This window comes from Acinonyx jubatus, chromosome A2, assembly GCF_027475565.1.
Source record: "Acinonyx jubatus isolate Ajub_Pintada_27869175 chromosome A2, VMU_Ajub_asm_v1.0, whole genome shotgun sequence".
Taxonomy (NCBI): Eukaryota; Metazoa; Chordata; class Mammalia; order Carnivora; family Felidae; genus Acinonyx; species Acinonyx jubatus.
Genome location: NC_069383.1, coordinates 157,664,428 through 157,679,733, shown reverse-complemented (window position 1 = coordinate 157,679,733; position 15,306 = coordinate 157,664,428). Strand labels below are relative to the sequence as shown.

Here is a 15,306-nt window from a genome sequence, read left to right as displayed (position 1 = left end):
AGTCAGGTCCAAAGCACCCTGATGAAAAATATAACCCCTTCCATGTTTCTTCACATGCACACAGCCCTCTTGATCTCTGTCTTCCCACTTTTTTGTTTATGTTTATTTTTGAGAGAGAGAGACAGAAAGAGCATGAGTGGAGGAGGGGCAGAGAGAGAGGGAGACACAATCCAAAGCAGGTTCCAGGCTCCAGGCTCTGAGCTAGCTGTCAGCACAGAGCCTGATGCGGGGCTCGAACTCACGAACCGTGAGATCATGACCTGAGCTGAAGTCAGCCACTCACTTACATGACCGAGCCACCCAGGTACCCCTGTTTTCCCACTTTTGACAGGGACATGGTATCGAGGGATCAGTCTCAGCTGGGAAGACGGTTGGGGGTGGTGGTGACTGGGGCAAATTGCAGCCGTGCGCTCCTGGGAAAAGGGTGGCTGCAGTGTGGCTCCCAGGAGATGGGGGCCACAGAATGACTCCAGCCCAGGGGAGCCGGGGCTTCCGAATCTTGCAGAGGAGCCAGAAAGCCAGTCTTCCCTGCAAAATGTTCTGAGTTTAAAAACTCTGCCGCCACGTACGACTGCCCTGGGGCATGGATTTCTAACTCCGATGGCATTTGGGGAATATTCCAGCAGACTCTTAACTCCTCAGTATGAGTTCTTTGAGAGGAGTTTTTACATTTACTTATTTTTGGATAAATGATGCCTGTACATGGCTCAAAAATGACAAAAGCGTGTGTAGCGAAATCCCTCCCCGCCCTCAGTATTACAAATAGATGTTATGTTTTAATGCCTAAGTGAATAATTATGAATATGGATGCGTGTGTATCACGTGTGTGTCTCTTACCACTTCTACTCAAATTGTAGCATAATATAAACTGCCACTTTTTTGTGCGGCTACATCTCCCGAGGGTGTCTCTTACCCTCTTATCGGGGTAGCATCTTCTTGTTTTTTATGGTAAACGTTGGTAAACAACAGCCTTTGGTCATGGCTGAATTGATGGGCTGGAATTTATTTAGCCACTGAGAGCAATTCCAGCAAATGTCCCAATTTAAAACTGTATCACTACACTAGAGAGAGAGGCCGTCTGGAGGAGGGGTTCCTGGAAGAGGACCTACCTACTGGATCTGAGGGTGTAATCTGGTTGGAGGACAGGAGGGATCCTGTGGCCCGATCCCGCCCCCCCCCCCCCCAGCACTTGGAGAAGCGGGCTGGGTAGCTGTGGGGCTGTGTGAGCCTCCCCTCCTCTGTCTGATGACCTTCCCCTCTGGCTTCCCTATCAGTGTTGAACCTGACCCTCATCGACCTCCCGGGTATCACCAAGGTGCCCGTGGGGGACCAGCCCCCAGATATCGAGTACCAGATCAAGGACATGATCCTGCAGTTCATCAGCCGGGAGAGCAGTCTCATCCTCGCCGTCACCCCTGCCAACATGGACCTGGCCAACTCAGATGCCCTCAAGCTGGCCAAGGAGGTCGACCCCCAAGGTAACCGCTGAGCCCTACACTGGAAGTTCCCCTGCTGGGTGCCTGGGAGCATGGTGACTTGCCCTGCGTCCTTGATTCCAAGTTGTTGGTATCCCTTTTGGCACATGACCCCTAGGAAAAGGCCCTCCTGTGTCTCCCGTTGGGGCCAACAGTGCTAGAGGGCTGCCCCTGGGAGGCTCTTGGGGGGCATTTGGGCATTTCTCCGAGGCTTGGTCCCCTCTGTCAAAATGGCACCAGCGATCCTAACGTGTAGCACTACTGAGTGCTGAGAGGATTGGAGAGTCCCTGTAACTGCTCAGGGGCCAGGCGGGGTGGGGGAGGGGGTATGAGGGGATGAGCTAATGAAGCCCAGTGGGGCGATAGGGAGTAGTGGGGACTGTGGCATCTGTTGCCCGGGGCATTCCAGGTCAGACATTTCCATTTATTAAGTACATGTCCGTTAAGTACCTGCTCTGTGCTAGGCTCCGCTTTGGCCTTGGAAACCCTACAGGGGACAGAATGGACAGGGTCCCTGCCACTGGGGAGTTGACATTCCAGCGGGGGAGACAGAAGACAGCAAGGAAAGAAGCAAGTGGGACAGTTTCAGCCAGAAGTGGGCACCCAGAGGAAAATCAGGCCTTTCGAGAGTAGCTGGGATGGGAGGGGGTCAGAGGCCTCTGAAGATGAGAGGTTTCAGGCAAGACCAGAATGATGAACGACAGAAAGAGGCAGAGCCCAGGAAAATGGACAGCGATGCCAGCTAGGCTGGGCATGATTTGAGCCTGGGGTGCCCAGGACACGACGCCAGTGTGGCCGGGGCAGAGCAAGCCGAAGTGAGGACAGGTGGGGCAAGGGTGGGGTGGGACAGACCTTCCGTGGCCTTGGTGGCTGCTGTGGGCAGCTGGGTGTGCCCTGAGCGTGTTGAAGGTTGTGTGGAGTGGGACACACACTCAAATACATTTTGGAAAGTGCCCTCCGACTGCCTCATTCCATGTGGTTTGGAGGGAGTCGGGGACCAGGGAGGAGCTGGGGAAGGACAGGCTCTGGGGCTCCACTGCCTGGTTTCCAGCCCTGCTCAGGCCTGAGGGCGGCCGGGGAGGGCAGGCAGCTGACGGCCCTTTCGTGCACTGGAGTGGGAGCTCCTCAGAGTTGAGGGCTGCGCGCTGAGACTCTTGGTCCCGCGAAGGACGTGCTGTGTCCCCGTGGTCATCCTGGGCAGGCACGCTCTCCCGGGAGAGGCCGCCCCTGCCCCTGGCCCTCCACGGCTTCCCTATGCCCCGACTCCGGTCCCACGGAACGGACCGTGGTTGTGACACACACTGCGGAGGCTTGACCGGGCAGTGAGAGAGTGGGGACGGGTACAGTTATGTGCCACTTGTGACCTTGATGCTGGCGTTCTTCCTTAAAGAGAGCATTTTTCTGGCTTCGAAAGTATTCATAATGCATCACCGTTACCAACACGTCCACACTGTAATATCTAGAACCTGAAAAGTGACCGCTCCCCTCCCGCTGCAGAGACACCAATGGCCACGGTTGGTAAATAACCTTTCAGAGTTTCTTCTTCTGTGGATACTCACGTTTTAAAAAACGGGGTGGTCTTTCCTGATTTTTTCCGTAACGTGTGTGCATGTTTCTCTGGTCTCAGAGGGACACGTCTACGTGGCATCCACCAAATGGGCCACTCTTGCCCATTCTTTGTTCTTGAGCATTTGGGTCATTTCTGGTCTTTCATAAACAATCCTCCGGTGAAATCCGACATTTCCAATAGAGTCAGTGGGAGCCCCAGTCACATCCCTCTGCTGCACTCTGTCTGCCTCCCCCCTCCCTCCCTGGCAAGCCTTGTGGGTATTCACGGCTGTGGCTGCTTTGCCCTCCAGAAAGGTGATGCCGGCTCAGAGGCTCAGAGGTTCACACTGCCGAATGTGAACGGGCAGGGGCCCCAGGGAGCGCACGGCTGTGCTCGCTGCCCCCCTCGGCACCCTCCGGAGGTTGCTCTGGGCCTCCCGCGCATCACACGTGCACACGTCCACGTCCACACACGCACTAGCACGGAGAGGATCCTTCCGCGCCAGCAGGGGCACTGATCTGTAGGCGTGTAGCTTTGCTAGGAGGGTTCCCTTGTCTAGGTGACCCGGAGACAGGAGGAATTCGGTGGGGGTGGTTCCCAGAGTGGAATTTTGGCCATTCAGGTGAAAGGTAACCCTAGAAACAGTCGCCGTGGGTTTGCGTATCATGTTGGGCCTTGGCAGGTGACTCGGCACAGCATGGAGACTGACCTGGGATTTGGGTTTCCGCGAGGTTTCCCCCGGCACTACAGCAGCAAGACGCTGTCGCAGATCATGGGAATGACCGTGACGGTGGCCAGTATTTACTGATAGAACATTTGTCACAAGCCACGTTGATCTTCATGGACACCCCACTGGGATCGGTGTGGCTGTTGTCTTCTCTTGACATGAGGGAAACTGGGGTCCAGGCAGGGGACGTTATGGCTCGTCCCAGGTCTCACAGCCTAGAAGTGGGGACCCCCAGGCTGCCAGCCCGGACTCCTTTCTCATGGCGACCTCTGACCTCTGGGCTCTTTCAGGCCTGCGGACCATTGGCGTCATCACCAAGCTTGACCTGATGGATGAAGGCACTGACGCCAGGGACGTCTTGGAAAACAAGTTGCTCCCCTTGAGAAGAGGTGCGGCTGGGCAGGGAGCCGGGGGCCAAGGGGCGGAGCGGCTGGATGTATGTTCCGGTGATATTTGTTTTTGTCCTTACCGTTACCGAAACCTGGGCAGATGCCAGGAAATACGCACAGATAAACACTCAGCATTGCCTGCTTCCCCAGCACCCAGAGTAACTGCTTTTCCATTTCAGTACAAACCCTTCTGTCTTCACGCCTCCGTGTACATATCTTTTTCCTCTGACGTGTATACGTTCACTTTTAACACCTGCTCACTTGGGGGACATAAACAAGCCTACAGGAAAAGAAAACCAAAGTCATCCACAGCCCGGCCTCTCCCACTAGTTTTTACTTTGTGGCTCTCCTCCCAAAAAGTTCCTCAGGATTCATAATTTCTATTAATTTTCATGCTTGCTTTCTGAGCATTTTTTTTAACCTTTTTTTTTTTTTTAATGTTTATTTTTGAGAAAGAGAGAGAGAGAACGGAGGAGGGGCAGAGAGAGGGGGAGACACAGAATCCAAAGCAGGCTCCAGGCTCTGAGCTGTCAGCACAGAGCCCGACATGGGGTTTGAACCCACAAACCATGAGATCATGACCTGAGCCGATGTCGGATGCCCGACTGACTGAGCCACCCGGGTGCCCCTATTAGGAATAGTTTTCTAAAGGAAATTTTATTTTATTATTATTATTTTTTAAAATTTGTTTTTAATGTTTATTAACTTTTGAGAGAGAAAGATGAGAGAGACAGAGCATGAACCAGGGGAGGAGCAGAGAGAGAGGGAGACACAGAATCCAAAGCAGGCTCCAGGCTCCAAGCTGTCAGCACAGAGCCCGACGCGGGGCTCAAACTCACAGACTACGAGATCATGACCCGAACCGAAGTCGGACTCTTAACCGACTGAGCCACCCAGGCGCCCCTTATTATTATTTTTTAGAAAGAATATGAACGGGGGAGAAGGGCAGAGAGGGAGAGAGAGAAAGAGAGAGAGAATCTCAAGCAAGCTCCACACTCAGGGTGGACTTTATCCCAAGACCCTGAGATCATGACCTGAGCCAAAATCAAGAGCCAGACGCTCAACTGACGGAGCCACCTAGGCGCCCTTCTATTATGAACACTTTTGTTATGATGTTTATTTAGTTTTGAAAGAGTACGCATGAGCAGGGGAGGGGCAGAGAGAGACGGAGACAGAGGATCCAAAGACGGCCCCGCGCTGACAGCACAGAGCCCGATGCAGGGCTCAAACTCACGAACCAGGAGATCATGACCTGAGCCGAAGTCAGATGTTTCACCGACTGAGCCACCCAGGTGTCCTTATTACGAACATTTTTAAAAACCTTCTCGAAAGTAGGGAGAGAAGTACGAGGAGCCCCCATGGGCCCAGCCTCGGTGGTTACCAACACGGCTAATTTCGATCTCTGAATGTCCCCTGATTTGCTTCCTGGGAGGATTATGAAGCAAATCCTTGGCATCCTATCATTTTACACATAAATACCTGAGTTCTGCTCCCCCACCAGCCCCTTTGTGTCTCCTATGCCGTCTTTTGTTTTTGTTTTTGTTTCTGTTTTGTTCTTTTGTGGATGGAAGAAACCAGATCATGTCCCACACTTGGGATTGGGCCAGTTGTAGTTCCCTATAAACTGGTAATTAAATCAAGATGGAGACCTGATAAGGTTTGGGTTTACGATCAAGTTCAGATCTTCTGACAGGAGTAGCCTAAATATTTTTATTTTCAAAAAATGAGAATAGCCAGGTTACCTGGCTGGCTCAGTCAGTTAAGCATTTGACTCTTGATTTTGTCTCGGGTCATGATTATATGGTTTGCGAGGTGGAACCCTGCCTCCGGCTCTGCACTGACACCGAAGAGCCTGCTTGGGATCCTCACCCTCCCTCTCTCCGCCCCTCCCCTGCTCAGGTATGCTTGTGAGCTCTCTCTCTCTCTCTCTCTCTCTTTCAAACAAACAAACTTATTAAGTGTCTCTTATGTACCCAGTGCTCTTCATGTACACCAGCCCATTGAATCCTGGTAACAGTCTAACAAGGTGGCTCTGTTCCTACCCCCATTTTATAGATGAATAAACTGAGGCACAGAGAAGCTAAATCCCTTGCTTCCGCTCACAAAAACTAGGAAGTGACAGAGCTGCTCTTGAATGCCAGCTCTCCAGTGTCATGCCACTTTGCGACCTACTTTTCCATTTCACTTAGCAGAAGAGCAGGACATTTCCCCGTGACAGGCGACTGTCAAGGGTCCTTCTTCAAAGCGACTTCCGAGGGTCCAGTGGAATCCATTCTAGGAGGATGTGTGGGCTGTTACTCAATCCCTGTTTGTTAGGTTATTCCTGTTTTTCACTGCGGCATGTTGTTGAGTGTCCGTCTAGGCTTTTAGTTGGTGGTGGTGTTTGGTTATATATATATATATATATATATATATATATATTATATATATATATATTTTTTTTTTTTTTTTTTAATGTTTATGTGTTTTGGGAGAGAGCATGAGCCGGGGAGGGACAGAGAGAGAGGGGGACACAGAATCCGAAGCAGGCTCCAGGCTCTGAGCTGTCAGCACAGAGCCCGACACGGGGTTTGAACTCACACACCGTGAGATCATGACCTGAGCCGAAGTCGGATGCTTAACGGACTGAGCCACCCAGGTGCCCCAATATTTATTTATTTTTGACAGAGAGAGAGAGAGAGAGACAGTGCGTGCACTAGAGGGGGAGGGGCAGAAAGAGAACGGGACAGAGGATCTGAAACAGGCTCCGTGCTGACAGCAGAGAGCCCGATGCGGGGCTTGAACCTATGAACCGTGAAATCATGACCTGAACTGGAGTTGGACACTTAACAACTGAGCCACCCAGGTGCCGCTAAGCCATTGTTTTCTTTTTTTTCTTCTTCAACTTTTTTATTTTTTTTATTTTTTTTTTTATTTTTGGGACAGAGAGAGACAGAGCATGAACGGGGGAGGGGCAGAGAGAGAGGGAGACACAGAATCGGAAACAGGCTCCAGGCTCCGAGCCATCAGCCCAGAGCCTGACGCGGGGCTCCAACTCACGGACTGCGAGATCGTGACCTGGCTGAAGTCGGACGCTTAACCGACTGCGCCACCCAGGCGCCCCAAGCCGTTGTTTTCTTAATTGCTTCCGTCTTGTGCCCCGTTCCTTCCCCCCTGCCCCGGGATCTGCTGTCAGCTGTGGGCACCTAGGGGCATGTTGGTGTTGCCAGGACCATGTAGATCTTTTCTTTTGCCCCTAGGCATTCCCTCTTCCATGTCTGGGATAGGCATGGGGAAAACCTGGTTTCCACCTGCCCCCAGCCCTGCTGAGACATTGAGCAATGAGAGGGGCCCCCAGGGGAGGCTGGAACGTGGTCAGGGCAGAACCCAAACACCCATTTAGCTGCCAGGATCCCGAGCTGAAGAGTGAGTCACTGTTGGAGGCTTAGGAAGGAAGGATTGGTGCTGAAGCCCGAAGAGGACTCCACATGTCCTCACACCCTCTGCCATCCCTCCCCCAGCCCCCTGACTGCGTGCTCATTCTGCACACACTAGGCCTAAATCTTGGTCCCCGAAGGATGCTACCTGGGCTCAGCATTGCCGCTGGGGGGCCAGGTGACACAGACCTCCTCAGCTTCCTTTCTCCCCACTCACTGCTGTCTGCATCTGCCCTCTGCCTTCCTGTCTGTGTCCAAGAAGGTGAGCCCTTCCTCTCCCGGCCCTGTCTGCCTGCTCCTGACTTGTACCCACAGCCTCCCTCCCTCGGTGTTCCCCCCTTGCCCCGTGGCCTTTCGAGTCTCTTGAGCTGCAACCTTCTCCTTGGCTTCCCAAAGACTCAGAACTCTCGCACCTTCGGGAACCAAAATCCAAGCCAGACCACTGTCTCTGCTCCGTGCGGTTGGCATGTTTGCTGTCGTGTGGGTGATAGCGAGCTTGGGCTTGCCACAGGTCTGGGTTCACCCTCTTGATTCTCCGGCAGCCCCTCTCTGTGACCTCCCCTTGGTCACTTCCCCTCATCTGTAAAATGGACATAATGACATATGCGGAGAGGATGAAAAGTAATCAGGCCTGCACAAGACTGGGCGGGAATAAGGGCAGGCAGGCAGGCACCACTCCCCTCCCCCCAAGGGAGACCGTCAACGCCTGCTGCTAAGCAGGGGGGGATGTACGTATGTATACACCTGTCCCCAGTCCACCTCTCCAACTCTGATTACGTCAGCAGTCGTGAATGACAGTCCCCGCGTCTGCTTTGTTGAGCACCTACCATGGGTCAGCCACGAGGCTGAGTTCTTAGTGTCCTGTGACATCCACTCACCCACCCTGCTGGTGTGCTGAGTGCCTCGCGTCCCCACGCGGGGACCCGAGACTGTTCTGGCTTTTTGAGCACCATCCCCTTTCTCTTCATGCCCGAATATGGCAGCTCTTCTCTTCATGCTAACATCCTTATCTTACATAGTGTTTCCCATGTGTGTTTCCCATGTGTGAAGAATTCCGAAATGGTACTGAAAGCCGCCTGGGAAGGAGAAGGTCTCCCAGCCCTTCCTGCATGTCCCATTTCTCACGTGGTCATGGTTACCATTTTCTTTGTGTCTTGGCTCAGAAAATTTTTAACCCAAATATAGTCATCTCTGAAAACCACCCGTATTCTCTTCCAGTTTCATGGTGTGTGCATAGATCTGTGATCCCTCGAGGATTAGGTTCGGTAGGCACCCAGCTTGGGTTTTTGTGTGTCTTTTTTTAAATGTGTTTTGTTTTTTGGGTTTTTTTTGTTTTTTGGGTTTTTTTTTTGAGAAAAAGCACACACGTGTGCACGAGCTGGGGAGGAAGAGAGAGAGAATCCCAAGGAGGCTCCGTGCTGTCAGCGTAGAGCCCAGCACGGGGCTCATACCCGCAAACTGTGACCTGAGCCAAAATCAAAAGTTGGACGCTTAACCGATTGAGTCACCCAGGCGCCCCCACAACTAACTTTGTTCCTTTGCTGGCCGTGGCCGTTGAGTGATCCACCTTCCTCCCGTTGGCTCTGAGGAATTAGCCATTAGTTCCCACCTGCCCTTCATGTGGTTTGGGACTTTTTTCTTTTCTGTTCCATTCATCTCTCCAGACGCACATGCCCCGATGTACCCAACCTTTTCAAATGTAACAGGTTTTAATACCAGGCAAGATGAGGTATTCCTAACTCGGCCTTCTTTTCGAAGTGGTTTTCTTACTTGTCTTAGTGTTAATTTACTTTTGAGAGAGAGAGAGAGAGAGAGAGAGCGCGTGAGCAGGGGAGGGGCAGAGAGACGAGGAGACACAGAATCCGAAGCCGGCTCCAGGCTCCGAGCTGTCAGCACAGAGCCCGGCGCGGGGCTCAAACTCACCAACCGCGAGATCATGACCTGAGCCGAAATCGGATGCTTAACCGACTGAGCCACCCAAGGTGCCCCTTCTCACTTGTCTTTAAAGCGCAGTTTGTGGGTTTCGTCTTCTGCAAAGCTTTTCTCCGTCTCCCGCCTCACATTAGGCCGGGCGTCAGCCCTCTCCTGCAGACACTTCTGTTGCTTTCCAGGACCGCACTCTGCATTTGTGTTCTCCCAATTTCTGAGTAACGAGTGGGGCTTGTGGCCCAGTCCGCGAGTGACCTGTGGGACAGGGTCCCTGTCTGTGCCTGCACCTGGCCCAGCCCCGTTCCTGGTCCACGGTGGGCATTCCGGGCACCTCGGCTCACCTGGCACGGCCCCTGCCCCTCTCCTCCCGCAGGCTACATCGGTGTGGTGAACCGCAGCCAGAAGGACATTGAGGGCAAGAAGGACATCCGCACGGCACTGGCGGCCGAGAGGAAGTTCTTCCTCTCCCACCCAGCCTACCGGCACATGGCTGACCGCATGGGCACCCCACACCTGCAGAAGACCCTGAACCAGGTACAGCCGGGATTTTGTGCAGGTGCAGTCCACAGTGATGCCGGCCTCGGTCTAGAGCCAGCGCGCGTTTTGGCAAAATGAGTTCAGTCCACATCTGATTCGGGGCCCGGTGGAGAGTGGGTATTCAGTAAGCGGGTTGTGGCACTGTTCCTGTCACGGTTACTGTTCCTGTTATTTTAATTACCATTGTAATGGTCTAGCCACGTACCCAGAAGTTTGTGTACGTTAGAAACGCCTGGCCGGCACTGAGGCAGGGTGGCCAGGAGTGCTGGACGGACCTCATCAGGAGCGCTGCAGAGCCTGACCTTCTTGGGTCCGAAGCCCACCCCAATCTCTGGGTGGCCCAGCCTCTCTGAGCCTCTGTCCTCCGTTCGTCAGTTGGGAACCATCACCGTCCCTGCCCCCGCAGGGCTGCGGCGTCCGCTAAGTGCTCAGTGCGTGCGCTGCGTGAAACACAGCAGGTACCAGGTGCTGGCCTCTCCTGTATTGCACTTTCTACCGCTCTCTTGTTTTTCTACACGGGATGCATTCATAGGGTTTATGAACAGCGCAGGTATCGATACCCGTGCGGCGAGGTGCCCCCTTCTGCCCCTTCCTTCCACCCCCGGGGCCCCACAGTTGGTACTGCCTGCGTTTCTTTCTGTCCATAGAAGCGAAAAGGACTTCCGAGAATCACTGCTCTCCCTTTCTTACTGTAAATGACGCCATGCGCCCTCCCCGCCCCTTGCTTTTGAGGATTTTTTGCTCAGCTGTATCTCCTGGAGTGCTGGGTGTGCAGAAAAGAACCCTTCCTCACTCCTTTTCGCGGCTGCGTACTGGTCTCTGAATGCAGTCTGTTCAGCCGTCTCTTTTTGGAGACTGACTCCATCTTCTCGTCTTCCTGGTGCATAGAGGCCGCCGCCAGTAACATGTTAATGACCTCATCTTACGCCCCTGTCGATTTCTCTGGAGAGGAAAGTCCCTGATGGGGGATTGCGGAGTCTCACTGTCACAGACGCTGCCTGTCCTCAGGGTCTGTCCTGGTTTGCCCATCCAGGGTGGCAAGACCTTCCCCTTTGAGACTTTGTGGCAGCTTCCTGGAAGGTGGGAAGGCATCAGAGCAACAGTGAGTCGTTTCTTCGCGTATGCAATGGGGACACAGGGGTGACACAAGAGCAGGGCTCTGTCCTCGGGGAAGACATTTTTCTAATGGGGGGGGGGGGGCGGGGAACAGATTCGGAACAAGTCACCAGATGAATGCATAATCAGGTGTTAGGTAGCAGCCGGGCCATGAAAAGCTGGTGCAGGACAGGAAGGCAGAGAAGGCAGCTCAGGGGCAAAGAGGAAAGTGTCCTGTGGGAGGGGCCCTCCAGGAAAGGAAGCAGTGGGCCTGGGCAGAGGGCTGTGGGAGAGGAAAGGAAGTAAAACCCCCTTGCAGGTGGCAGGGGCCTCCTGTGGGAGCCGGCACGGGGCCCGGCTGACCTCCTGGGATGCGGCTCTGCATCGGGGCACTTCTTGGGAGCTGTGGCCCCCCTGTCCCCTGTTTTCCCTGTAAACGAAACGGGGCCGCTCTCGTGCTCTAAGACGCGATCAGACAGCAGAGGGAAGGTCTGCGGGGCGTGTGGCTCAGATCCCCACCCCAGAAGGCATGCAGGCCCCACAGGGGGTCTGGGACAGTGCCCCTGGCCACAGAGGGTGTCAGAGGGACTGTCAGAATCCTGCCACAGAGTGTGCTGAGCTGGAGCCTGAGGCTCCCTCACACCTTTTTTCAAGCTTGAGGGATACTCTAAATTCTTGTCTGGTGTGGGACAGATGACAGCAAAATGCTTCTTTCCGTTTTTAGCGTACTAGCTGCTTTTATGGCTTTTTGTTTTGTTCCCTCCCTCTCTGTCTCTCTTTTCTCTCTATTATTATAATTAAAAGAAAAAAAAAAAGTCCCACAGCCCAAATATACTGAATATCTCATTTCTTCCCATCTGGTGGTGGGTCCCTTCCTGGGAGTTGGCCAGTGTCACCACTAAGTGGGCTTCCTTCTAGAGACATTCAGGGCCTGGAGAGGCCACTGTGTCTGTGTCTTCCTCCCCTCCCTCCCCACTCCCCCTCCTCCTTCCTGTCTCTCCTCCCTCTTCCCTCCCCTTCCTCCCTGTCCTTCTCCAGCTCCCTCCTCTCCCTCCTCCCACCTCCCTGCTCCTCCCTGTCCCCCTTTCCCTCCCCTCCCCCTCCCCCCTTCTTTGCCTTCCCTTCCCTTTGTTTCTTTTGACACCTGACCAACCTTGTATTTGTGTGCCGTGTACCATTCTCCCTTACTTTTTGTCTCCCCACCCATCCTGAGGCTCGTTCTCTAACCTCATCTGCCGTGCCGCTTCCTTTTACAATTTGTGACTGCTTAAATCCACGTGATTCGGAAGCAGAGCAGGAGAGAAGGGGCCGCGGAGGTGTCCCCTTCCCACCCGCCTGCCCCACTCCGGCCTTTCTTCCACATTTGTTTCCTGTGATGCTTCCTTCTCTCTGTCCACACGACTAAAAATATGTTCTTACTTTCTCCCTGTCTTTCACAGAAGGGAGCACACATCCTGCGTCCGTTCTGTGCCTTCCCTGGGGAGCTGCTTCTGCCTTAGGTTGTGGGGCCTGCCTGGGCCTCTCCCTGGAGCACCCGTGGGAGGCTGTTCTGGGTCAGCACGCGGTGTGCCATGTGTACCCTGTGGCCCAGAAACCCTGGCTATCTGCCCGCCGCAGGCCCAGGGGGCTGCTCACAGCGTCCCGCTGCTGGGGGCGGCACGTGTCCCCTCTCCTGGTCCCGTGCGCGGGTGTGACTCCTGTTGCTTCCTCTCAAGGCCGGGGGGTGCGCCGGGCGCAGGGGGCCATCCCGTCCTCAGCCCCCTGCCAGTGCGACAGGCCTGCCCCTTCCCAGCATCCTGCCTGTGTTGACCTCTGGCCTCTCTCTGTCCCACAGCAACTGACCAACCACATCCGGGAGTCCCTGCCAGCCCTGCGGAGCAAGCTGCAGAGCCAGCTGCTGTCCCTGGAGAAGGAGGTGGAGGAGTACAAGAACTTCCGGCCCGATGACCCCACTCGCAAAACCAAAGCCTTGCTGCAGTACGTGTCTCCCACCCTCTGCCTGGCTCGCCGGGGCCTCTGGCCGGCCGCGGGGTCCTGGGTCTGGGCTGGGTGCCGATCCTCATCCATCCGTCCACCCATCCATTCACTTAGCAGACATCCTTGGGGAGCCTCCTGTGTGCCAGGCCCTGTCCTGAGCACTGGAGCCGCCACACTGGGTGGGGCAGCCAGCCAGCCCTGCCCCCACGTGCTCAGAAAGCAGGGAGGGAAGGGATGGGACCGAAAATGAATAAATAAGAAAACGAATACTGTGTTAAATGATGAAATATTATTGTTGGGAAGAGGCTGGGGTGCCAGGATGGGCGTGGGGTTGCCATTTAAAATAGAGTGGTCTAGGGGCGCCTGGGTGGCTCAGTTGGTTGAGCGTCCGACTTCGGCTAGGGTCATGATCTCGCAGTTCGTGAGTTCGAGCCCCACATCGGGCTCTGTGCTGACAGCTCGGAGCCTGGAGCTTACTTCGGATTCTGTGTCTCCCTCTCTCTCTGCCCCTCCCCTGCTCATGCTCTGTCTCTCTCTCTGTCTCAAAAATAAATAAAACATTAAAAAAAAAATTTTTTTTTTAAATAGAATGGTCTAGAGGGCCGCCCTGAGACAGTGAGAGTCAGGCAAAGACCTGAAGAGGTCAGGGGTGGGGCCCGGAGGTGCAAAGGTCCTGAGGCAGGACAGCACCCTGCAGTGTTGGAGGAAGCTATGTGGCAGAACAGAAGTGAGAGGAGTGAGAGGAGAGTGTGAAGTAGGGGTAGGGTGGAGGAGGGGAGAGCAGGGAAGGGACAGAGCAGAGAGCATTCAGGTCTTTGTGGGCCACAGGGAGGAATCAGACTTTTGCTGTCAGGTGGGAGCCAGGGAGGGTTCTGAGCATAGGAGGGGCGGCCTGATTCAGGTGTTGACAGGCGCCCTCTGGTGGCTGTGGGGAGGACAGACATGGGGGAACAGGGTTGGGAGCCTGGCCCCGTGCCAGCTTTTTATGCTCTGTCTCTTGGAATTCTCACCCTGACCCCGAGCGGATGCCCACTGGCCCAGCTCAGAGCTGACGGGGACTCTTTGAAGCCACCCAGCTGTGAGGTGGGGCGAGGGTTGGTGTGCCCCACAATACCAGGTTCTCTCTCGAGGCTTCCCCTGCCTCCGTACTCCCGGTTTCTGACCTGCAAGGAACCCTGGGCACTTAGTTAGAGTGGGATCCAGAAACTCCCTGGCAGCTCATGAGGCAGAGGGTCCCACACGTATGACTTCTCCCACGGACACACCAGAGGAACACCACCCATAGTGGCCACATCCTAACCCTGATGTCCCCCCATCCTCTGCCACGCGGCACTGCGTGGTGGGTTCGGGGGTGAGAATGCTTTGATGCTCAGACTTAACACTATTCATTTCTTGGGGGACAAAAGCTTCTTGGGATCTGAGACACCCTGCGCCTGCCCCCCTGCCAGGTGTTCGGGGAGAACCCATTCATCAGCGGCCAGGCCCGGCCTCTCACCGGCACCAGCCGGACTTGCCCACGAGAACTGGACATCTCTTCGCCAGCAAGCTGGGCTTGGGCCAGTAGAGGCCAGTAGAGGTCGGTCCCTTGACCACAGTAGCTCCTGTTCAGGGCAGACTGTGCGCAGTACTGGAGATAAAGAGTTTGGGGGGCGGGAATGATTAAGACAGATGGTGCAAGAGGCTGGGAAAGCAGCTAGAAATGCTAAGGAGAACCAAACACTAATAAATACTTGACTTCCCTGCTGCACACGCGATCACAGGGCTCATTGGCAACACTCAGAGACTTTTGTAAGGGTTGGGCCGGGTTCCCAGGGCCCATGTGTGGTATTAACATATTTCATCAACCACGTCAGTGCTTTATTTTTATTACTACTTTCTTTTTTAATGTTTATTTCTTTGTATGAGAGAGAGCATAAGCTGGGGAGGGACAGAGAGAAGGGGGGACAAAGAATCCGAAGCAGGCTCCACGCTCTCCTAGCTGTCAGCACAGAGCCCGATGCGGGGCTTGAACCCACAAACCATGAGATCATGACCTGAGCCAAAATCGGACGCTTAACCTACTGAGCCACCCAGGTGCCCCTTATGGGAGCACTTTAAAAAAAACAAAACAAAACAGGGGTGCCTGGGTGGCTCAGTTGGTTGAGCCTCTGACTTCGGCTCAAGTCATGATCTTGCAGTTTGTGGGTTCAAGCCCCGTGTCGGGCTCTTGTGC

General features: G+C 54.4%; 1 protein-coding gene across 13 annotated transcripts in view; it reads left to right on the top strand.

Annotated features, from left to right (window-relative positions):
• Window positions 1-15,306, top strand: part of DNM2 (dynamin 2) — an 89,776-nt gene that overhangs the window by 45,448 nt on the left and 29,022 nt on the right. For all 13 annotated transcript variants that reach the window (XM_053219901.1, XM_053219906.1, XM_053219903.1 and 10 more), the window contains exons 4-7: window positions 1,275-1,478; window positions 4,042-4,140; window positions 9,859-10,019; window positions 12,952-13,094. In XM_053219901.1, coding sequence (XP_053075876.1) covers window positions 1,275-1,478; window positions 4,042-4,140; window positions 9,859-10,019; window positions 12,952-13,094 — 607 coding nt within the window. The remainder of the gene's footprint in view (window positions 1-1,274; window positions 1,479-4,041; window positions 4,141-9,858; window positions 10,020-12,951; window positions 13,095-15,306) is intronic.